General features: G+C 41.5%; 1 protein-coding gene and 1 long non-coding RNA gene across 3 annotated transcripts; one reads left to right on the plus strand and one right to left on the minus strand.

Annotated features, from left to right (window-relative positions):
* Positions 1-1,004: 1,004 nt before the first annotated feature.
* Positions 1,005-15,472, minus strand: LOC140739498 (uncharacterized). Of its 2 annotated transcripts, XR_012101658.1 has the most exons (4): positions 15,265-15,472; positions 14,752-14,974; positions 13,731-13,872; positions 1,005-3,036 (listed from the first exon to the last, which is right to left on the minus strand). It is a non-coding gene; the product is annotated as an uncharacterized lncRNA (long non-coding RNA). The 2 variants fall into 2 exon arrangements; XR_012101657.1 differs by lacking the exon at positions 14,752-14,974 and having other exon boundaries at positions 1,006-3,036.
* A 216-nt stretch (positions 15,473-15,688) lies between these two features.
* LOC140739497 (alpha-2Db adrenergic receptor-like) lies at positions 15,689-20,980 on the plus strand. The gene has a single exon (XM_073067851.1). The coding sequence runs from the start codon at positions 15,943-15,945 to the stop codon at positions 17,191-17,193; it is 1,251 nt and encodes a 416-aa protein (XP_072923952.1). The 5' UTR covers positions 15,689-15,942; the 3' UTR covers positions 17,194-20,980.
* The last annotated feature ends 4,329 nt before the right edge of the window (positions 20,981-25,309 follow it).

The raw sequence follows: 25,309 nt of genomic DNA on the forward strand, positions 1-25,309 counted from the left end.
GTATGGATTTTAGTCTGCTGATCATGAAAATCACTATGAAATTACCCTATCACACATCATTTTTTAAAATCACCTATATTTGTTGTTCCAATTTATAATTCAAGTCAGAATAACATGCCAATATTAAGGAAAGCATTTTTGTTGGTCCACAAATCAAGGACAGAGAATTCAAAGAACGTCAAGTGGGACTGGAGAAAATTGTGTGGAAGACATTCGAGGATATTTTTGAAAATCTTTTTGGCAACTACAGAGCACCAAACCACGTGCAGCTGGCTTCAAGCATACAAAACCATGGAGTACAAGATGCCACTAAAGATTCATTTTATGCATTTCCATTTAGATTCTTCCTTGCAAATCTTGGTGCTTTCAGCGACAAGCACAGTGAAAGGCTTCACCAGGACATTGCGGTCACCGAGAAACAGTATCCGGGCAACTGGAATCCATCAATTCTAACTGATTATTGTTGGACATTTAAGTGAGAAGCCTCAGACACTGAGTATAAATGAAAATCACCAGCAAAATACCTTTAGCTTAGCTGAACTATTGCAAAGAGTCAGCACCGCTATGCAATTAAACACATTATATTCAATGTAAGTTAATTTCTTGTTTCTTCAAATTCCTACATGATACAAGTAATCTGAAATTTTATTTGCGTTCAACTTCAAGTGGTTTATCATAAACAAAAAAAAATCTGAGGAAGGAACATTTTTGAAAAAAATGTGTGGTCCATTGTAATTGTGAATTGAACAGTGAAGTATTCCTTCAGTAATGTGTTAAATTAGCAGCCGACACTACTTGCTTACATTCTTGCTGTGTGAGTAAAATCAGCCTTCTGAACGAGAGATATGATTGACATTACCAATCCTTTGTGTACATTGGTCTAAATAGCTTTAGCCTTTTTTTGCTGTGTTGTAGTATTAGTTACTTTTGCCATTGACCCTCCTCTAATCCTTTAAAACACTTGGGTGTTTGAAACATTTTAAAAACATATTCAAAAATATTTACGTTTCATATTCAATGAATTGGCATTTAATTTGTCACTTACATAAATATTACATACTTAGAAGAAATTCACTCTTATGATAAATTATACAAAATGTGCCAGATTAGTCTTTGAGACAAAGTACATTCTTGCAACAGAATGAAGAATAGTGGGTTTGTAGCCATTTCCATTCAAAGAGTGTAAGATTAAAACTTGCAGAAGTCAATCCCTATAATAATTTCTTGCATTTCATCCATTGCACTCTGCCATTTAACAAAGTACTGAATTCTTCGACCCCATCTGTTTCTACCAAATCCCAGATTGTTGAAATTACCTTCTACAGCCCTTTGCCTCATTTTCCAGTGGTCAAAGGTTCATCTTATTACAGTTCTAATGATCGGATTAACTTCTGTCCAAAAATATACTGTTGTTCGATTTCCAGTGTCTCTTGGTAATGATTCATAAAGCATAGAATATTCAGCCCATAGTTTCCAATGCCAACAATCAAATGTTCATTTGCACTAATTCTACACTAATCCCATATTTTCTTCCTGCATTCCCCTAAACTCACCTCAACTCTCCTGCCCCTTACTTCCACTGTGATACGAAGCAACCCTTTAGCTGGAGCAACCAGAGGAATGCATGTGTTCATAGAGGACCTGCAACCTTCTCACAGAATGCGCCCAAGGTCAAGATCAAACACAAGTCTCTGGGTCATGTGGCTGCACCTCCACCTGCTGTGCTAGTGAGTGCACAGCTTTTTGCCTGTTCTATATGAATAGGTCATGGTTCAAGATCACACTAGGTCAATAGATAGAGGATTTTTCAGAAAAATAGGCTTGTTGGAGAGGCATTGTCAAAGAACACCTTAAGTTACCATTGAGCATTTTCCTTTCTGACTCCAGTCTTTGGAGAGGTTTCCTGTTGATGCCCATTGACTTCAGTTTTGATAGGGTTCCTTGATGCCTCACTCCATCAAGTGCTGCCTTGATGCTAAGGGAGTAGCTTTCATATTGCCTCTGGAACTCTGTTCTCCTGTCCATGTTTGGACAACAGCTGAAATGAAGTCTGGAACCAGCTGGATCTGCCAAAACCCAAGTTGGGCATTAATGAGCAAGTTAGTGGTAAAAAGAACAGCTTGCAACAGTGACACCCTTCTGTACCTTGTTGATCATTGAAAGGAGAATGACAAGGTGGTCAGTGGCTAGATTTGATTTACTTAGCTTTTTAGGGTCAGGATAACGTTTTCGGGAATCTGCTTGAGCTGCAGCAACTCTAGAACAACGTGTCTAAAGTGGAGTTAATTGTATAGGACATGTCTACCACCATTGTCATGGTGTCTGCTCCCAGAGCCTTTCATTCATCCAGTGCTCTTAACATCACACATAGTACATTTTAAATTAGCAGTTGGCTGACTTGTTTTGCTGAAGATCTCAAGAACCATCCAGTTGGCGCTTTTGGCTAAACATAGAGGGAAACACATCAACTTGTTTTTTGCACTCATTGCTGGTCTGTGCCATCACTGAGGACAGAGGTATTCTTGTAATCTCATCATCCTGATAGCTATTTACTTGCAAACAACCTTTCTGAACCAGCAGAGTCTTACCTGACCTAGTGCTGTGGGATTTTGAACTGTTTTTGCTGTTTATCACACACATAGTCAAAAGTTATAGCAAAGGCAGGTTGACAGCTCATGTTTAAGCACCACGTCCAAGATTCCCTGTACACTTGTCAATGACTGATGGTTAGTGCTGAGTTTAATGTAAATAGTGGAATGAGGGAATTTCTGGGCCACAAGGTTAGAGTTCTGATGGGGTAAGTATATATTAATGTTCAGTCAGTTTAAGTTGCCAGATTGAAATCTTGACAAAAAATCTTGCCACAAAATGTAAAGGACGGTGTCCTCTACTTCAACTCCACAGGGACAATGTACTGGTTATTTCTAACAATACTTTCAATAGCAAATGCTTCCTGGTGTCTTGTCCAACATTCCTCCCTCAGGTAATACCATCATAACTTGGTTGTATCATCATTTATTTAGTGGTAGATGTCTGCTGAGAGAGAAAAAAAATAATTGCTTTATTTGTCACCATGGCAACAGTGGTTGGTCTTCAGAAATTATTTCATTGAAAGTCATTTTGAGTAATCCTTTGGGATAACATCAATGCAATTCTCTTCTTATTAAAAAATCTATCAGGAGGTGAATATGGAAATAATAATTATGATGCACTCTATTTTCACAATAGTAACTGAAATGGATGCTTCATGTGGATGCCACTCTCAGGAAAACGAGATAATGCAGGATGTTGGCAGTTAAGGTTTTAAAGAGATTACAAAACTTTACACACATAAATATTTTTATCAAATGCTGGAATGAATTGGGAATCCTGAAAATTAAAACATATATAATAGAAGATGTCAAAGAATTTCTGAAAATAGATTTCATCCGCCATGACTACATGACATCAGAGTGGTATTACACTATTTAGCTCATTGAATCTGCTCTGCTATTCAATCATAGCTAATTTATTTTCCCTCTCAATCCCATTCTCCTGCCATCTGTAGCAATGAATTCCACAGAAATTTCTCCTCATCTGTTCGAAAGGGACATCCTTTTATTCTCAGGTTATGCCCTCTGAGCTTAGACTCCCCCATTTAAAGGAAAATGCTCTCGACATCCACTCTATCTGTGCATTTCCGTATTTGGTAGGTTTCCATGAGATCCTCATTCTTCTAAACTCCAGTGAGTACAGACTCAGAGCTATCAATGCTCCTCATATATTAATCTTCTAATTCACAGGAACATTCTTGTAACCTGCTCTGGACTCTCTCCAATACGAGGATATTCTTTCTTCCATATGAGGCCCAGAGCAGCTTACAAAACTCTACATGTGTCTGATTAATGCCTCATAAAGCTACAGCATTACATCATTGCTTTCTACTCTAGTCGTCTCAAAATGAATGCTAACAATGCATTTGCCTTCTTCATTACCAACTCATTCTGCACATTTCCCTTTAGGGGAACTTGCACTTGAACTTCCAAGTCTCTTTGCACTTCTGATTTCTAATTTTGCTCCCTGTTTAGAAAATATTCCACACCTTTATTTCTTCTACCAAAGTGCATGACCATACACTTCTCTGCACTTCTTTGCCCATTCTCCTAATCTGTTCAAGTCCTTCTGCAGACTCCCTACTTCCTCAGAACTTACTGCCTCTCCACCTATCATTTTATCATCTGCAAACCTGGCCGCAGAGCCATCAGTTCCATCATCCAAATTATTAACATATAAGATGAAAAGTAGAGGGCCCAAAGCTGATCCATGTAGAGCATGACTAGTCACCTGCAGCCAACCAGAAAAGGGTCTTCCTACTCTTCACCCTCAGCCAATCTTCTATCCATGTTAATATCTTTCCTGCAATACCATGGGCTCTTATGTTGTTTAGCAGCTTCATGTATGGTAGCTTGTCAAAGGCCTTCTGAAAATTCAAATAAGTAACATCCACTGACAGTCCTTTATCTATCCTGCCTGTTATTTCTTCAAAGAATTTCAACAGATTTGAAAGACAAGATTTTCCCTTAAGGAGACCATGCTGACTTTGTCCTATTTTATCCTATTTAGAGCCCTATGGACTCTAAGATTTTGCCAATCACTGAAGTCAGGCTAACTGGCTAATAAATTCCTATCTTTTTTGTCCTTCCCTTCTTAATGTAGGGCGACATTTGTGATTTTCCAGTCCTTTGGAACCATTCCAGAGCCTAGATACTTTCGAAGATTACTACTAATGCCTCCTCTGCTACATTCTTTCAGAACTCTTGCGCGCACTCCATCTGGTCCAGGTGACTTAGCTACCTTCAGACTTATCCATTTCACAAGCATCTGTTTTTTTGTAGTAATGACTACATTCACTTCTGCCTGTTGACTCTTGAATTTCTGGTAAACTGCTGTTGTCCTCCACAGTGAAGACTGACACAAAATACTTATTCAGTTTGTCCATCATTTTTTTGTTTTTCATTACTACCTCTCCAGTGTTATAATCCAGTAGTCTGATACCTATTCTTGCCTCTTTTGCCTTATATACTTCTGAAAAATCTTTTGGTATCATTTTTCTATTATTGGCTGGCTCATGTTCATATTTTATATTTACTCTTCATATAACTTCCTTAGTTGCCTTCTGTTTGTTTTCAAAAATCTCTTAATTCTCTAGCTTGTCACTAAGTTTTGCTATATTATATGTCCTCTCTGTTTTTCTTTAATGCTGTCTCTGAATTCCCTTATTAGCCACAGTTACCTCATCCTCCCTTTTGAATATTTCTTCTGCTTTGGGATGAACTGATCCTGACCCTTTTGAATTACCTCCAGAAACTCCAGCCAATGCTGCTCTAACATCAACCCTGCTAAAGTCCCCTTCCAATCAATGTTGGCCAGCTCCTTTCTCATGCCTCTTTACTCAACTGTGATACCAATACACCTTTAGCTTCTTACACTCAAACTGCAGAATGAATTCTATCACATTATTATCACTTTGTCCTAAGTATTCCTTTACCTTAAGTTCCCTAATCAAATCTGGCTCATTGCACAAGACCAATGCCTTTGAGTGGAGAATCCTACAAAAGGCAGTGGATCTGGCCCAGCACATCACAGCTAAAACCCTCCCAACCATTAAGTGCATCTACATAAAAAACTGTCATAGAAAAGCATCACTAAAGATCCAAAGATCTTCACCACCCAGCCCATGCTCTTTTCTCATTGCAGTCATCAAGTAGAAGGTACAAGAGCCTCAGGACTTGCACCACCAGGTTCAAGAACAGTTACTATCCCTCAACCATCAGGATCTTGAACAAAAGGGGATAACTACACTCATTCTATTTCTGGTGTTCCCACAGTCAGTAATATCACTTTAAGGACTCATTATCTTGTTATTTCATACTCCTGTTATTTATTGCTATTTGTTTATATCTGCATTTGCACAGTTTGTTGTTCATTGATCCTGTTTACAGTTACAGTTCTATAGATTTGCTGAATATGCCTGCAGGGAAAAGAACCTTATGGTTGTATGTTGTGAGATGTATGTACTCTGATAATAAATTTTACTTTGAGCTTTTTGAACTTTGAAATCCACTTCTCCCGCTTTGACCCACCTATTTATCTCTCCAATCTCATTAAGCTTATGCCAATTTGTACCAGTCTCAGGCAACAATTCAGCAATTATTACCTTTTTGGTTCTGCATTTAATTTAGGGCCCAGCTGATCAAGTTCCCTCAGCACACCCTCTTTTCTTATTTTCCTACATTGTTGGTATCTGCATGGACCAAGACAACTGGATCTTATCCCTCCCACTCCAAATTCCTCTGCAGGTCAGAGGAGATGTCCTGAACTGGGCCCCAGGCAGACAACACAGCCTTCAGAATTCTCAATTCTTGTGACAGAGAATTGTGTCCATTCCCGTGAATATACTATCCCCAATTACAACTACATTTCTCTTCTCCCTGTGCTCTTGAATTGATAACTGAAGCACAGTGCCACAGTTTGTTTGCTCATCCTTCCTACAGCATACTCTCATCCTCATAGGTAGAAACAATCTCAGACCTTTTCAGCAAGCATAAGCCTAAGGCTCCTCTCGCACTACCACTTGGATCCTCCTATCTGCTTCATTGACTGATTTTGGAAAAGTTAATTCAATGTGTCTCCTGAAACAGTGTCCAGGTAATTCTCCCTGATGCTTCACAGTGCTTGAAGCTCAGATTCCAGATTGTGAACTTTGAAGATGAATTCCTTGAACAGCCAACACTTGCTGCAGATGTGGCTACTCGTAACCACAAAGGGCTCACCAACTCTTATCTCATTCAGCTACAACACTGCACTCTATCCTGCATCCCTACTTTATTTAATTTGTTGTAATATCTTTTTAGTTCACTTCTATATGTAAACTTACCTGTTCTTACCCATTGCTTATCTGTGCTTCCTTCTTAAAGGCTCACAAGCCAAAGCTTTAGACCACAATCTCCAGAGCAATCTCAGTCTCCTGTGGAGATCTACTAACCAGACCTCAGTCTCCTGTGGAGATCTAATAACTAGACAGTCTCCTGTGGAGATCTACTAACCAGACAGTCTCCTGTGGAGATCTACTAACCAGACCACAGTCTCCTGTGGAGATCTACTAACCAGACCTCAGCGTCCTATGGAGATCTACTAACCAGACAGTCTCCTGTGGAGATCTACTCACCAGACCTCAGTCTCCAGTGGAGATCTACTAATCAGACCTCAGTCTCCTATGGAGATCTACTAACCAGAACTCAGTCTCCTGTGGAGATCTACTAACTAGAAGGTCTGTGGAGATCTACTGACCAGACCACAGACACTGGTGGAGATCTACTAACCAGACAGTCTCGTGTGGAGATCTACTCATCAGACCTCAGTCTCCTGTGGAGATCTACTCACCAGACCTCAGTCTCCTGTGAAGATCAACTAAAAAGACCTCAGTCTCCTGTGGAGATCTACTGACTAGACAGTCTCCTGTGGAGATCTACTAACCAGACCTTAGTCTCTTGTGGAGATCTACTAACCAGACCTCAGTCTCCTATTGGAGATCTACTAACCAGACAGTCTCCTGTGGAGATCTACTCATCAGACCTCAGACTCCTATGGAGATCTACTAACCAGACATCAGCCTCCTGTGGAGATCTACTAACCAGACCTCAGTCTCCTGTGGAGATCTACTAACCAGACTTCAGTCTCCTGTGGAGATCTACTTGCCAGACCACAGTCTCCTGTGGAGATCTACTAGCCAGACCTCAGTCTCCTGTGGAGATCTACTAACCAGACGTCAGTCTCTTGTGGAGATCTACTAACCAGACCTCGGTCTCCTATTGGAGATCTACTAACCAGACAGTCTCCTGTGGAGATCTACTCATCAGACCTCAGTCTCCTGTGGAGATCTACTGACTAGACAGTCTCCTGTGGAGATCTACTCACCAGACCTCAGTCTCCTATGGAGATCTACTAACCAGACCTCAGTCTCCTATGGAGATCTACTAACCAGACAGTCTCCTGTGGAGATCTACTAACCAGACCTCAGTCTCCTGTGGAGATCTACTAACCAGACCTCAGTCTCCTATGGAGATCTAATAACTAGACAGTCTCCTGTGGAGATCTACTAACCAGACAGTCTCCTGTGGAGATCTACTAACCAGACCTCAGTCTCCTGTGGAGATCTACTAACCAGACCTCAGTCTCCTGTGGAGATCTACTAACCAGACCTCAGTCTCCTATGGAGATCTACTCACCGGACCTCAGTCTCCTGTGGAGATCTACTAACCGGACCTCAGTCTCCTGTGGAGATCTACTAACCAGACCTCAGTCTCCTGTGGAGATCTACTAACCGGACCTCAGTCTCCTGTGGAGATCTACTCACCGGACCTCAGTCTCCTATGACGATCTACTTACTAGACAGTCTGCTGTGGAGATCTATTAACCAGACCTCAGTCTCCTATGGAGATCTACTAACCAGACAGTCTCCTGTGGAGATCTACTAACCAGACCTCAGTCTCCTGTGGAGATCTACTAACCAGACCTCAGTCTCCTGTGGAGATCTACTAACCAGACAGTCTCCTGTGGAGATCTACTAACCAGACCTCAGTCTCCTGTGGAGATCTACTCACCAGACCTCAGTCTCCTGTGGAGATCTACTAACTGGACCTCAGTCTCCTGTGGAGATCTACTAACCAGACCTCAGTCTCCTGTGGAGATCTACTAACCGGACCTCAGTCTCCTGTGGAGATCTACTCACCGGACCTCAGTCTCCTATGACGATCTACTTACTAGACAGTCTGCTGTGGAGATCTATTAACCAGACCTCAGTCTCCATTGGAGATCTACTAACCAGACCTCAGTCTCCCTTGGAGATCTACTCACCAGACCTCAGTCTCCTGTGGAGATCTACTAACCAGACATCAGTCTCCTATGGAGATCTACTCACCAGACCTCAGTCTCCTATGGAGATCTACTTACTAGACAGTCTGCTGTGGAGATCTATTAACCAGACCTCAGTCTCCAGTGGAGATCTACTAACCAGACCTCAGTCTCCTATGGAGATCTACTCACCAGACCTCAGTCTCCTGTGGAGATCTACTAACCAGACCTCAGTCTCCTATGGAGATCGACTCACCAGACATCAGTCTCATGTGGAGATCTACTAACCAGACCTCATTCTCCTTTGGAGATCTACTCACCAGACCTCAGTCACCTGTGGAGATCTACTAACCAGACCTCATTCTCCTTTGGCGATCTACTCACCAGACCTCAGTCTCCTGTGGAGATCTACTAACCAGACCTCAGTCTCCTATGGAGATCTACTCACCAGACCTCAGTCTCCTATGGAGATCTACTCACCAGACTGTCTCCTATTGGAGATCTACTAACCAGACCTCAGTCTCCTGTGGAGATCTACTAACCAGACCTCAGTCTCCTATGGAGATCTACTAACCAGACAGTCTCCTATGGAGATCTACTCACCGGACCTCAGTCTCCTATGGCGATCTACTTACTAGACAGTCTGCTGTGGAGATCTATTAACCAGACCTCAGTCTCCAGTGGAGATCTACTAACCAGACCTCAGTCTCCCTTTGAGATCTACTCACCAGACCTCAGTCTCCTGTGGAGATCTACTAACCAGACCTCAGTCTCCTATGGAGATCTACTCACCAGACCTCAGTCTCCTATGGAGATCTACTTACTAGACAGTCTGCTGTGGAGATCTACTCACCAGACCTCAGTCTCCAGTGGAGATCTACTAACCAGACCTCAGTCTCCTATGGAGATCTACTCACCAGACCTCAGTCTCCTGTGGAGATCTACTAACCAGACCTCAGTCTCCTATGGAGATCTACTCACCAGACCTCAGTCTCCTGTGGAGATCTACTAACCAGACCCCTCAGTCTCCTATGGAGATCTACTCACCAGACATCAGTCTCATGTGGAGATCTACTAACCAGACCTCATTCTCCTTTGGAGATCTACTCACCAGACCTCAGTCTCCTGTGGAGATCTACTAACCAGACCTCATTCTCCTTTGGCGATCTACTCACCAGACCTCAGTCTCCTGTGGAGATGAACTGACCAGAGTGTCTCCTGTGGAGATCTACTAACCAGACCTCATTCTCCTATGGAGATGAACTAACCAGAGTGTCTCCTGTGGAGATCTACTAACCAGACCTCAGTCTCCTATGGAGATCTACTAACCAGACCTCAGTCTCCTGTGGAGATCTACTCACCGGACCTCAGTCTCCTGTGGAGATCTACTAACCAGACCTCAGTCTCCTGTGGAGATCTACTAACCAGACCTCAGTCTCCTGTGGAGATCTAATAACCAGACAGTCTCCTGTGGAGATCTACTAACCAGACCTCAGTCTCCTATGGAGATCTACTAACCAGACAGTCTCCTGTGGAGATCTACTAACCAGACCACAGTCTCCTGTGAAATCTACTAACCAGACCTCAGTCTCCTATTGGAGATCTACTAACCAGACAGTCTCCTGTGGAGATCTACTAACTAGACAGTCTCTTGTGGAGATCTACTAACCAGACCTCATTCTCCTTTGGAGATCTACTCACCAGACCTCAGTCTCCTGTGGAGATCTACTAACCAGACCTGTCTTCTGTGGAGATCTACTAACCAGACCTCATTCTCCTATGGAGATCTACTAACCAGACTGTCTCCTGTGGTGATCTACCTACCAGACCTCAGTCTCCTGTGGAGATCTACTAACTAGACCTCAGTTTCCTGTGGAGATCTACTAACTAGACAGTCTCTTGTGGAGATCTACTAACCAGACCTCAGTCTCCTTTGGAGATCTACTAACTGGACCCCAGTCTCCTGTGGAGATCTACTAACCAGACCTCAGCCTCCTGTGGAGATCTACTAACCAGACTGTCTCAAATGGAGATCTACTAACCAGACCTCAGTCTCCTGTGGAGATCTATTCACCAGATCTCAGTCTCCGTGGAGAGCTACTCTCTAGACCTCAGTCTCCCTTGGAGATCTACTAACCAGATCTCAGTCTCCTGTGGAGATCTACTCACCGGACCTCAGTCTCCTATGGAGATCTACTAACCAGACCTCAGTCTCCTATGGAGATCTACTCACCAGACCTCAGTCTCCTATGGAGATCTACTTACTAGACAGTCTGCTGTGGAGATCTATTAACCAGACCTCAGTCTCCTGTGGTGATCTACTAACTGGACCTCAGTCTCCTGTGGAGATCTACTCACCGGACCTCAGTCTCCTGTGGAGATCTACTAACCAGACTGTCTCAAATGGAGATCTACTAACCAGACCTCAGTCTCCTGTGAAGATCTACTCTCTAGACCTCAGTCTCCCTTGGAGATCTACTAACCAGATCTCAGTCTCCTTTGGAGATCTACTCACAAAATTTAACTCCAAAATAGCCTCTGCACCTTGGTCTCCACCTTTTCTCACCAAAATCTTTTATGCCTCAGTTGCCCACTTCTAACTCTGTTCATTGCAACAATGACCCCTCCACTTAAGTGTAACTTCTTTTTATCAACACTTGTCAATTGCCCAATATCTCAATTGACCTCAAACTCTGCAGAGAGTCCCAAGAGGTCCTGCTTGCCTTTTGAAATCCAGAGTAGGAACTTATTACATATGAGTATAAATTGATTAGATTGCTAAAGATTGCACATAAATATTTTCTGGAGTTCAAGTGAGGGAATGGAGTAATGTGACAATGAACTGATAATTCAATAATTGTTCCATTTATAATACCATATAGTTGTTCCATCATCAAATATGCCCACTGTTGGGATTATGCATTGGGCAGGAGGTACAGAATCTCAAAGGCTCACACTATCAGGTTCAAGAACAGCTACTTTCTTTCAACCGTTTGGTTCTTGAACCATCTAGCACAACTCTAATCAGTTAAGCAATACCAGGATCACTTTGTAATAATTGTGTCCTTGCCTGTAAAAATGTGTATTTATGTAATTTAAATTCCTCTTGTGAATGCTGATTATATGATGCTATGTGCCTGTGTCACCACTGCAAGGTTTTCATTGCACCTCAGCATACTTGGTATGTACTTATCACAGGGCAATAAACTTGACTTAGACTTGATTACTGCTGGCTCCATTTATAATCATTCAAGCAAAAGCCATGTTGATAATGGAAATTTTAATTGTTCAGTAACCTTATTAGGTAATACTCATGGAAAGCCATGCCCTTTACATGACCTCTAGTGATGGCTGAGCATAATAAACTAAAAGATGGCATCAATTACCAAGTGGTGTTGTAATCACATTAAAGGGCTCCTAACTGTGGATGAGCAAGCCACAGGGGGAAATAAGATGTGAAGCTTCTGCATCGAATCCTGGACAAGTGCTTTGTATCCTTGTCCATAATGGAGAGAAGGCACAAATCTGGGTAGTTCGCTGCATATACGATTGGGTATGTTGAGTGAAGCTGGTGCTTCAGAAGTACCAGGAACTGACAACATAAACGAGAGGAGCATGGCCAAAGGGAGTAAGGTAATACAATCTTAAACCTGTATTGGATAAGAAAATTTAAAAAAAAACAGGGTGTAATTTGGAATAGCATTTATAAAGTAAATCTTAAAAGAGGATCTATTTGTATGTATTTGCTGAGCAATCAGCCTGTAAAGAATTTTTTTTCTACATCTTTTATTTTAATAACCGGTGAGCACACTTATTTGACTTTGGGATGACGTGAGCCTAATATAACTGATGGCTTTGTGGCTAAGTTTGCAGATGGTATGAAGATAGGTGGAGGGGTAGATAGCATTGAGGAAGCAAGGAGGCTACAGGAGGATGGGCAAAGAATTGGCAAATAGAATACAGTGTCAGGGAATACATATGGTCATGTGATTTGGCAGGGCAGAAAAACATAGAGTATTTTCAAAATGGGGAGAAAATTCAAAAGTTCGAGGTGCAAAGAGACTTAGGAGACCTCCACTACAGGTTAATTTGCAAATTGAAACGGTGATGAAGAAGGTAAATGCAATGTTAGTATTCATTTCGAGAGGACTAGGATGTAAAAGCAAGGATGAGGCTTTATAAGGCACTGATGAACCCTCACTTGGCGTACTGTGAGCCCCTTGCTGACATTGCAGGAAGTTCAGAGGAGGTTCTCCAGAAGGATGCTGGGAATGAAAGGCTTATGGGAAAGGGGAATGAAAGAATGAGGAGGGATCTTATTGAAACCTTTCCAATGTGGACAGGATGTGTCCTGTGGTGGAAGAGTCATGGGACCAGAGGGCACAGTCTCAGAATTGGGACGTCCATTTAGAACCGAGAGGAGGAAGAATTTCTTTAGTCAGAGGGTAGTGAATCTGTGGAATTCGTTACCACAGTCGGCCTTGGAGGCCAACTCATTGGGAATATTCAAGGCGGTGGACGTCAGGTTCTCGACTAGTCAGTGCGTGAAATATTACGGGGAGAAGGCAGGAGAATGGGTTTGCGAAGGAAATGGATCAGCCATATTGAAGTTGCGGAGAAGACTCGATGTGCCGAATGGCCTACTTCTGATCCTATGCCTTATGGCCTATGGCCGTATAACTTTGGGAACTTAAGTCATAGAAAAGCACACAGGTTCTGGTATCGACCTCTGAACCTGCAGGGTCGAACGGGTGGTGCCCTATCGATTTACCGATGATTTAATGAAATTTTCAGACTCGAGGTCATCACCCGACCGAACGGGACAAGAGGCAACTTACCACGGCAAGATCTCCGACGTAGAGAGACGGTGAGCTTAAACCCTCTGGAGGTCTCGAAATCATGCATCGTATAGTTCATTCAGCAAGCCTCTCTGTAGGCAGGTAGCTCATTGATGGTGTGAGCAGGTATCTGGACATTTCACTGTTGGGGAAACAGGACACAACGAGTGATTCACTATCATCTCCAACCTTTCCTCACACGGTCGCATACCTGATATATCGTTTCTTACAAAGCGAAACAATTTACAGTTAACAGAACTGCTGAGTTCCCGAGCATTAACACTGTGGCTAATATTTTGGTAGCGCCCTGTTTATTTTTCTTATACTGTAGTTTCACAGTTGTATATATTGAGACCGAGCTTTACTCATTTACCACCCCCCCCCCCTCCCTTTCCGACCGCAATTTTAAGTCGCAGCCTACTTTTGTGTATCATTTATCACTCGCACAACGGTGCTTCCGCCGGTCTCCGCTTTCAGCCTGCGGACGGCTATGTGTCTAAGTTCAGCTTAGTAACATCCAAGCTAATGCCACTGCTTCACCTAGCACCGTCCCGCTCTGCAGACGAGCCTTAGGTTCGCCCAGGACCCCTCTACCCATCTCCCACGCTTTGACTTCCATATATCCCAAACCTCCATCACTGCCGTCCCGTGCTGCGCGACAGGTCTTGCGCGTTCGCTCTTCATCGTGAGTACTTCACATCATTTCACCGATAATAAATTTCATTCTTATATTGACTTATCGCCGCTAATGCCGAGACGCCAAATTTAAGGAGTTCAGAATCCATGCTGCTTTGAGTTTACAAAGCCCACCTGGATCCAGCCTCTGGAACTCTTGTGTCCCAGATCCTATCCCTGTTTCCAACAGCACCCTTCATCTCATTCAGAACCGAATCCTGCACTCTCTCTACTTTATCCCTCATTAAAACTTGTCTCTTTCTATTCTCTCTCCCAGCCCCGAACAAAACAGGCATATTCGGTTTGTGTTTTTGGATAATTCCCTATTTGACATGCGTTAGATTACCGACTGGACGAAAGCCACTGTAAAAATTCCAGTTCTTATATCCTTCCCGTGCGATGGCGTACACATTGTTACCAAATACATTTTCCAGATGTATTCGAACAGAATCAATGGTGCATCCGCCTGGAGTTCGATCTAAAGAAAGACTTTTGTATAGAGCAGCACTCTGTTTTTAGTTATCATGGAAAGTGTAACCTTTCTTGTTCCAATGATCCTTTCAGATAATCTACGGAAATGGGTCGGAAACACAAACACTATGTATAAGAGAAGGTCAATGTACCAAAGCTCCCGCCCGCGATGAATTACTGTTGCCGCGTTTTATTTTGCATCAGAGCTGGTCTCTTTCCTTTTCCCACACTGTCATTTTTAATAGACTTATCACGGAGAGACTTCGCACTTCCTTTCGCGAGAGTAACAGTTCAAATGCAATGCCCACTTTTAACTATTGCATGAGCTGCAAGATATTTAGTAAAGTAAGGGAGACGTATTCTACTTCACGGACTGCAGCGGACTTACCGCAGCGTCACACCCATCTCCCATCCCAGGCTTCAAAACACAGACCAAGCTATTGGCTCGCCGACTATTCCGAATTAAAGTCTTGAGTGGGTGCTGGCCCTTGAGCAATTAAAGTGGTGCCAAATGTTTGCGGTGTACATTTTTTCGGTTCTACAAGCAAGACAAAACAAAGCGGGGGTGGGGGGGGTGGGAGAGGGAACTTCATGATAGAATACCAGGCATTCTCTCACTGTACGGCTGAGCTTCGGGTGTGAACCGGAATCTGGAGACACTTGTCCCGGCGAACTCGCCCTCTGCTTACACTTTGTGTTGAAGAATTGGGACAGCCCAGTTTTTGTTTTACAGAACTCGAACGCTGATTGGCTGGGAGGCTGGTCGACGTCAGTGTCTGGGAGGTTTGTAAAGGTTGAGGGAAATACACTTAAGAGATTTCGCCCCGGTGTTCATGGCGCACGGCGCTGGACGCTCTCACAACGCCAAGTACAAGTTGTCGGAGAGACAGTTCTGATCCACGTTGTCTCGGAAGGAGCGTCGATGATTATTCTCGCTCGAGCTGAGACTGCAAGCGTGGAAGCGGCGAAAGAGATGGTCCTAAATGACAAGTGTTGATCGGTGAGTCCCGAGTGCCCTTTGGTCAAGTGGCAAGCCTGCAAGTTCGGGGCTGAGGATGTGATCGCGATGGAGCACTGCGGCCAGCCTAACCTGAACCAATCGGAAGGGGCAAATGGAACCAGTCTGGCCCCTCATTACACCCCGGTCGTCACCGCCCTGATCAGTTTGGTGGTCACCTTCATCATCTTCCTCACCATCGTAGGCAACATCCTGGTGGTGGTGGCAGTTTTCACCAGCAGGGCTCTGCGGCCACCTCAGAACCTGTTCTTGGTCTCACTTGCTTCGGCTGATATCCTGGTGGCCGCCCTGGTTATCCCATTCTCCCTGGCCAACGAAGTGATGGGCTATTGGTATTTCGGGAGCGTCTGGTGCGGGATCTATCTGGCTCTTGATGTGCTCTTCTGCACCTCGTCCATTGTCCACCTGTGTGCAATCAGTTTGGACAGATACTGGTCAGTGACCCGAGCGGTCGAATATAATCTAAAAAGGACACCCAAGCGAATTAAGTGCATGATTGGCGTTGTGTGGCTAATATCAGCAATCATCTCTTTCCCGCCTTTGGTTACTATGAACACTGATCGTAGCCACAGGGGATGCTGTGAACTTAATAATGATACCTGGTACATCCTCTTATCTTGCATAGTGTCTTTCTTTGCTCCGTGTGTTATCATGATTTTGGTCTACTTCAGAATCTACAGGGTGGCAAAGCAGAGGACGGCCGTGGTGTCGGTGGCCAAGAACGGAGTGGACAGGGGGTCTTCCCAAACTGAGACTTGTTTCATAGCCAAAGGGAAAGTCGACCCGGACAGTCCCAGCAGCCAGAGTTCCTGCAGCCACAGGAGGCAGGAGGAGCTGGAGGACATCGACCTGGAGGAGAGCTTCTCCTCTGAAGCCAAGGCAAAAAACTCCCGGGGGTCCAACCAAAAGAAACTGCAGACTCCCGGTTACTGCCCCGCGGCGCAGCAAAACCGTTTGTCCTGGAGCAACAACCAAGCTTCGCAGCTTTTCGAGCATAAAAGAGCGCCCGTCTCAACCCTAACCAAAAGCAAAATCGCCCAGATGAGGGAAAAACGCTTCACCTTCGTGCTGGCCGTGGTGATGGGAGTCTTTGTGGTTTGTTGGTTTCCATTTTTCTTCACTTACAGCCTGAAGGCGATCTGTGGGAAGTGCTCCATCCCCGACCCCCTCTTCAACTTTTTCTTCTGGATCGGTTACTGCAACAGTTTTCTGAACCCAATCATCTACACAATCTTCAACAGGGACTTCAGGAAGGCCTTCAAGAACATACTTTTTAAAACGAACAAGCGTACTTTGTAACTGTATGTAAATCGGATGTCTTGTTTTAATGTGTGCGGCTGTTGTAATATGTTGCTGCCTATATTTAAGCGTTTAAAGCTAATGCAAGAAGAAAATAAACGTCACTAAAAGATAAATCTGTTCTGAAAATCTCCACTGGATTTTCTTTCTTCTTAGAAAGACGGCAAAATAGAGGCATTATTTAAAATTGTCTAATAGAAAAGCTAACATTGAACTCTTATTGCACGATTTATTTATAAAATGAACTGGTTAAGGTTGGGCAGAGGTCATGGAAAGGGCCGCACGCACCTTATTCAATGCGATAGTGACATTTGGAGATTGGGGTTTAAACAGAGAAAACATAGAAAACCTGCAGCACAATACAGGCCCTTCGGCCCACAATGCTGTGCCGAACAGGTACTTACTTTAGTAATTACCTCGGGTTAACCACAGCCCTCTATTTTTCTAATCTCCATGTACCTATCCAGGAGTCTCTTAAAAGACCCTATCGTATCCACCTCCACCACCGCCACCGGCAGCCCATTCCAAGCACTCACCACGCTCTGCGTAAAAAAATACTTAACCCTGACATCTCCTCTGTACCTGCTTCCGAGCACCTTAAACTGTGACCTCTCGTGTTAGCCATTTCCTCCCCGGGAAGAAGCCTCTGACTATCCACACGATCAATGCCTCTCATCATTCTATGTTGTATCATTAGACGTGTACATACTTGCATGGCAGGCAAGTAACATGACACCTTTAGATGGCATTTTGAGGTTCATTCACGCATTATACAGTGAATTGCCATTTAATTCCGGATAAACAAGTTCTTTCAATGTGATGTGTATGTTTGCCGAATATTCGGGGGAAGTGTGGAACCGGAATGAACCAGACTGTTCGGAATTGGCATTTGCGATGAAATGGATTTACAGATTTTTAGGCTCAGTCATGCAGCTTATAAAACAGATGTAACTCAATGCGTCGGACGTAATCAATGTGTATGTTTTTTTTAAGCTGTATGTAATTGGTCTCTGAAATCATTTACAAGGGACACGCAATAACTCGATATTTTTTTTTCTTTAAAAATTTAGGATAAACAGAAATCACCACACCAATTACTATCTTGTACAATATTGACCAATTATTTTAATATTGTCTTTTTTAGGCTTTGAGATCTCGGATTAATGACTTAAAATTGACTATTTCATACGAATGTATGTAAGCTTTGATGAAATACTATCGCAGAGCAAGTTTCTAAATTGCACACGGCCCTGCAGTAGTCACAAATCCGATTACTACTCACTTTCTTACGACAATGTGAACCTCAATGGGAACGCATTTCGGGGAACAGCTTTTAACATCTGCGTTATAAGTGAAACTAACAGTGGGGTCGAGGTAGATTTGCACACACTGAGTCTCCTGTTCCACTCGATGACTCTGGGGTCCGGATCTCAGGGACACTGATTCTCATTGGACCACAATTCCCCACACTCAATCTCATTGGGGTACCGGCCCCAGAGACACATTTATACCACACATCTATTCCATTCTCTTTGTAGATATAATGCAATTTAATAACGTTAACAAAGCTGGAGACTTAACAGCACATCTGGGGAACACAAAAATATCTGCTGTATAGTAAGGTGAATTAACTATATCAAAGTTACACTGCAATTATAACAAAATTTATAAATAAACTGTGATTGCAGTTAGCAATGTCCCAAACAAGAACTTGTTTTCTGGATTTAAAGGGTGAAAGCATCCTTATCTCATAAATCACAATATTGTCATTAAAAGTAGTATAATCTGCAGCCTTTACAGATTTTCATTTTTGCCTATTCCTTAACTTTAAGTTGTCATGAACTGCTAATTATCATAACTTCTTCAGAATCAGTTTTACCCTTTGCAGCTTTGCAAAGGAAACATTTGATGAACACGGTAACTTAGCTTTGATGACCACAATAACTGAGCTCTAGTATATTAGCGCTTTGAATCTTGATGAATACAATGCTGTGCATATTGGTGTTTTGCTTCCCAATCACAATGAAAGGTTCTAATCTGAAAAGAACAAAACTGTCAATTCAGTAAATCTTCCCACTGTACAACACTCAAAGCAGGGCAATTCCTTCCACACACTCTTTCTCAAGGAACTCATTTGTAAAACCAAAATAAAGTCTTTGGCTACATAAATATCCAAAATAAATTTGAAATGAATTAAGGTGAAATAGTGGTTACTCAGAGACTGGTAGGAATGTGTAATGAGGAAAGTCTGAAATCAGTAAAGCTGATGCATTGACGAGGAAGTTAGGAAACAACGGAAGGAACAAGAAGTTTAAAAAAAATGTTGAAGTGTGATTAAGCACTGTTCATGTGCACATAACTACCAGTTTAAACATTTCAGTCTGAGTGGCCCACTTTTGTGCACTGAATGATCATAAATATGGTGCAGAATACTAAGAACATTCCTGGAGTTTAGAAACAGTATGACACAAATCCAGTTAATCCTCCAAAAATAAATTATATTTTGCAATTATCATCCTCAAAGGGGATTAAGCTTTATTAAGAGGGTAAATTTAGTTCCTTTTACATAAATTGCAAGTCAGATTAAGATTGTGACAGTTCCTCTGAGAGATCAAATGCAGATAATCCTGCCTTTTGAAGTGTATGAAAGAGGGGCAGGAAATTATGTAAAAAAGAGATAAAGACAATGTTTTGTAAAATAATTACACAGTGATAAGTGTTACATGATAATATTGTTAATACATTTCTATATTTCATCTACAAAAGTGACTTTGCTCCACCCCTGAGGTTAGAGGTGTAAGAAAGCAATATCCTTTGGGTACACTGTGTACTTATATATATTGTACATAGTATATATCATAAACAATATTTGGAGACTCACATTAGCTGAATCTAACAGTTGCCAAAACTTCATTATTTTATGTTAAACATACTTGTAACATCGAAAGTAAACAATTAAGTGTTAGATGTTGTTTGGAAACCAGTGAAGTGAAAGCTTACAGATAACCTGTTTGTGTATTCCACGCGGTTTAAGTAAAATCTAAAATGCATGTGTATTTAATGCTTGAAGAACATTGAAAATTTCTGTCGTTGTACTCTGACTCATCACTGGATGAGGAGAGCTTAAGGAAGTACAGGATGAAATTTAATTTGTCATGGACAGTTGATCTGCAACAGGCTGTGGAATTTCTGTCATTGCTCCAGAGCTGTGTTTACAGCAATGTTCCACATTTAGAATGTGTTCATGAACCAATAACTGTTGTTGACATTGCAACGGAGTAAACAATTCCCTTAAATATGTTATTCTTGCCTTGCTTGTGTAGTGATGGGGACTTTCGTTTCACATTTAGTTTGTTCTTCACCATCAAAGTGACTGTCACCAAAACATTGATGTATAATCTCAGCAACATGCCTGAAAAATTGTTGCATATTTATGGTGCATTATCTTACAGGTGACTATCGTATTTAACTTGCCATTCTTGTCTTCAGTGTTTACCATTCAATCCACCAGTCAATCTACAATTACTTGACATTTGATTTGCTTCCTCATTCTTCAGCTGCCTGGTTGTTTGTCCACCATCAGTGCATATCTACCTATTGATCAGGAAGCCTGTTTGTGATACTTCCCATATGATTATTTCCATCATCTTGTTCATTTAACTATTCTCCACCCTGTTGTTATGCATTTTAAAGTTAGTTCTGATTTAAGGTTTTCTAAAGCAAAGAAATAACTTCTGTCCAGCATAAAATGGCTATCATTAAAATCTTTAATATGTAGCAAATTCAATTGCATTGAGAAAACACAGCAATATTTGAAAATCTAATTATTATCTATAATATGTCTGTGCAAATGAGATATTCAGTAGCTGCCTCTGCCATATACAGTATGCATGACTCACATCTTTGGCAAGCTATATTCAGCTTTAAAAACGTATCTTAGAATACAATTAGATCTTTGTACAGGAATTGTAAACATGATAGGTAAGCATATTTGAGTGAAAAAGTAGTTTAGCAGGCAATTGTCCTCAGTAATTGTTGATCTAAATAAGTTTTTCCAGTTTTATTAATTTCAGGATTTAATCTCTGTCGAAGAGTCTGAATGAGTGCAGTCAACAATTTATCTATCACTGCTGCTCAATTTAAATTTTCCACGACATTCTATAAATTGAACTGAATTGACTTTATTTCTTACATTCTTCACATACATGAGGAGTAAAAATCTTTATGTTACGTCTCCATCTAAGTGTGCAATGTGCAATTTATAGTAATTCATAATAAATAGAATGCACAACAGGATAGTCAACATAACATAGAAATACATTGTATCAGTGTGAACAATTGTTCTATTGACTGTCCTGTTGTATATACTATGAAACACAACTGTACTATTATTGATGAGTCTCTCAGTTATCCTTTGTTTTAATTTAAAATTGATAATTAGAAGGCTGAAGATAGATATTTATGTGAGACTCAGTACAACCAGCAAGCTGAAAATACCATGAGGGTCACGTGTAGAATGTACACAAGGTGCCTGGCAGCAGTTTGATGTGGTTACAAGGGCACATTAGCGACGCCAGCAAGTGTGGAACTACCTTCCTTGATATTATCTGCAGAATGTATTTTCTATTGAAAAGATTAGAGTTTGTTAGTTATGATATATGGCATTCTTTAATGGTCCAGTTCAGGCTCTGCTTGAGGGAGGAGCAGAAGATGTATTAGGACTAATTTAAGATAAAGCATATCAGGTTTGACAGATTGGATGTGTAAGATTTTGAATAGGTCAGCTAAATTTTTAAAACATCCTCTCAAATTACATTAATTGAATAGTTCAAGTGGTACACTATATGTACTTTAAATCTGTCAGTGCACAAATGGTAATTTTAGGAACATGCTCAGTTATTACTTACATTAACACACTAAATCTCCAGTCTCATGTACACAGCTACCTTCCAAAAATGAAGAGATCTGGCGGTATTACAAAGAATGTTCAATGTAACTGTCCATTTTTTCTTTCTGATGCCATAAAGAGGATCTTATTGATGAGTCTATATGGGCTTGTACTTGATAGAGTTCAAAAGAATAAAGAAAGGCCTCATTGATTCCTACCAGATACTGAAAGGCCTGGATAGAGTGGATATGGGGAGGATGTTTCCATTTGTAGGAAGGTCTAGGATTTGAGGGCACAGCCTCAGAGAAAAAGGGATGTCGCTTTGAAATTGAAGCGCAGAGCAATTTCTTCAGCCAAAGTATGCCAAATCTGTGGAATTCATTGTCACAGAAGGCTGCAAAGGCCAAGTCATTGGGTGCATATAATTGCGATGATCCTGATCGATAAGGAAAGTTAAGGGTTATGGGGGAAGGCATGTAAATGGGGTTGTAAAAATATAAGCCATGATTGAATGGTGGAGCAGACGTGGTGGGCAGAATGGTCTAATTCTGTAACTGTGTTTCAAAGTCTATCTGCTGTCATAGCCCACAACTTAGCCAAGAACTGAGTTAATGTATATCCTAGTCCTGAAAATAATCAGTAATGTTTCGTTCATCCAAGAACTCGAGGATTGGAGAACATTACAAATTTGTCTCCAAAACCAGCGCTTCATTTACCGGAAAGCTCTTTATAATATTCTGCTGCCAAGATTGCCTAAATTAATTTCGGTTGTAAACCATTTTTCTGGGGGTTCAGTTGAAAAAGATGACCAAACCAGAGGTAATCAGGCAAACATAGTTTATATGGGAGTTCGTTACAGAAATTGCCCATGCAACTAATTTCCCTCTCCAGTGCTGAAAATCCTTAGCATAGGTAACATGAGAAATCTTCCATCTTCTGTGTTGTTGCTCATTGGGTAGTCATATTCTTGTTCCAGGTGCTCAGATTAGCCAAGCAATAATATATTAGCATACATTTACATCACCTCCTATGCATTGAAAGCATTCTCCAGGTAACAGCAGAAACCCGTGTACTCCCAACATTCTGCATGTTGTCCATGCCTTACTTTGAAAAAGCATAAACCATCTAATTTGTGATGTGCATTCAATTTCCCTTATCTCTTTTTCAGACTAAATGTGTTTTCTATAATTCAGCATTTCCAATACTCTATTTGCCAGCATTTATTAACATACTTTAAATATAGTTACAATATGGTGTGCTCTTGTCAACTCCTGGTGTTGGAGTACACAGAAAGGAAGAAGCCAATTGTATCTCACTGATATCACATAGCAAAACTTTGCTTATTGCAAACTTTAAAAACCTAAAGCCCTGAATTATCTTGGTTATCTGCTACTGCTTTTGTCAGCCCTCATGTGAAGCCCACAGTGGCAGCCAAAACCATGCTTACAGCAGATTGCTTAACAATTTGGAATTATTCCCAACCAAAAAATATACATATAATGTTCAGTGAAATAGATAGAGAAACTTTTTACTTAATCATATTTCCTGTCTGTTTATGTGGTCCGTATATTGGAGTAGTTTCACTGTTCACATGCTTTTCTCCCATCCACCTACTGCAGTTCCTTTTCTGAAATAAGCTTTCTCGGATACTATCAGACTTTATGTTAACTGTAGGTTTTACTCAATTGGGCTTAGATTCACTAAAACTTTACTTCATCTTTTGAAGTTATGGTCCCTTTTCTGTAAAAGCAAAAGCACCACAAAGAGAGGTCATTAGGATAATTTCATCCCCGAAGGTTAGTTGAATATGCAGCTCAGCCACTAGAGCAGTGTGCACATTTTAACTTGTGATCTGAATTTGCCGTGTTTACTGAGCTTTGCGATTAGCTTGCAGACGCTTAATCACCGTTCGAGGTGACATTCCCAGTGTGCAGTTGTTGGTGTTTCTCTCTGGAAACACTCAAGTTTATATACACTTCTGTCCGTTTGCCTTGGTCCTGGATGGCAACACCATCAGTTGACCTTTGATTCGACTGGCTCACGTTTCTTTGGCTCTTAGGGGTTCATAGATGGCGTCCATTTCAATATCAAAGGCAACACGAGTGAATCTGCAGATGCTGGAAATAAATAAAAACACAAAATTTCATTGACAGCTCCATAACATTCATCTGCAGCCGATACATCCAGAGGAGATTAACAGGTCAATTCTTCTCAAAACACTGCACTTCAGAAGGAAAAGTAATTCTGAAGTGTTCTTGAAAGACACTGTAAAAGTCAAGAACATTTTATGTGGCGAAGTATTCATCAAAAGTTACAGAGCAAGAAGCCCAGTTTTCAATCATAATTTAATTTGATATTGCTACTGGGGTAAGAAATGGTTAAAAAGGGGGAAAAAGTATTTTAGTTTCCACCTCTGATCGTGATCCCCCTGAGGGGCAGGGTTTACTTGATATTCTGTCCCTCCTTTGTTTTATAGCAGAAGTTAAATGTTCTACATCACCTTGCCTTCTCACTTTCCAACTTTGTAGTTGCTTGTCCTTCCACATGCAGATCCTTTGACTTCCTTATATAACTTCCATTTTAGACACTGTTCTATAAAAAGATCAGTTATTGATAATTGCATTGAATGCACCTTCTTGTGGCTGCAGCTTTGTGGAACGTCAAACTTTTTGCAGCAGGCTTTTCAGCGACTATAACGTCTCTAAGAATTATCCCTTGCAGAGGCAATTTATAAGATTTAATGAGTCAAAAGCAAATAGAAGAAACATTCTGCTTCATGGATCAAGGAAAAATATTTCTATTCCCTGGCATTAGTATTTAGCCATAAAGATACAACCACAATATAGGCACAGATTGGCTTTTTTCATTTTAGGCTCCAAGATTATGATGGAAGCAGAATCAAGTTTATTTTCAACACACATTTAAGCTTTATCTTTTTCTAAATTATCCTGCTTCTGATTATATATGGGCACATGAGTGCCGATGAATTGACAGAAGGATAGATTTGATTTCACTATGTGTCCCAACCTTATCAAATCAGACTCAAGATGGTAGCACTGTGGTGCCTTGCTGCTCTAGTGACCCAGGTTTAATCCTGATCTTTGGCATATTCACCTAAAGTTTGACTACACAGGACCCCCCTGGTTCTTCTGGCTTCCTGGCACATTCCAAAAATGTTCAAATTAATTCCTTTATTCCCCACAGTAAATCATCCTCATTATGTAGGTA

This window comes from Hemitrygon akajei, chromosome 15, assembly GCF_048418815.1.
Source record: "Hemitrygon akajei chromosome 15, sHemAka1.3, whole genome shotgun sequence".
NCBI lineage: Eukaryota > Metazoa > Chordata > Chondrichthyes > Myliobatiformes > Dasyatidae > Hemitrygon > Hemitrygon akajei.

What these genes read in the sequence shown, in the direction of transcription:
- LOC140739497 (XM_073067851.1), top strand. Translation starts at nt 15,943, where the DNA reads ATGGAGCACTGCGGCCAGCCTAACCTGAACCAATCGGAAGGGGCAAAT.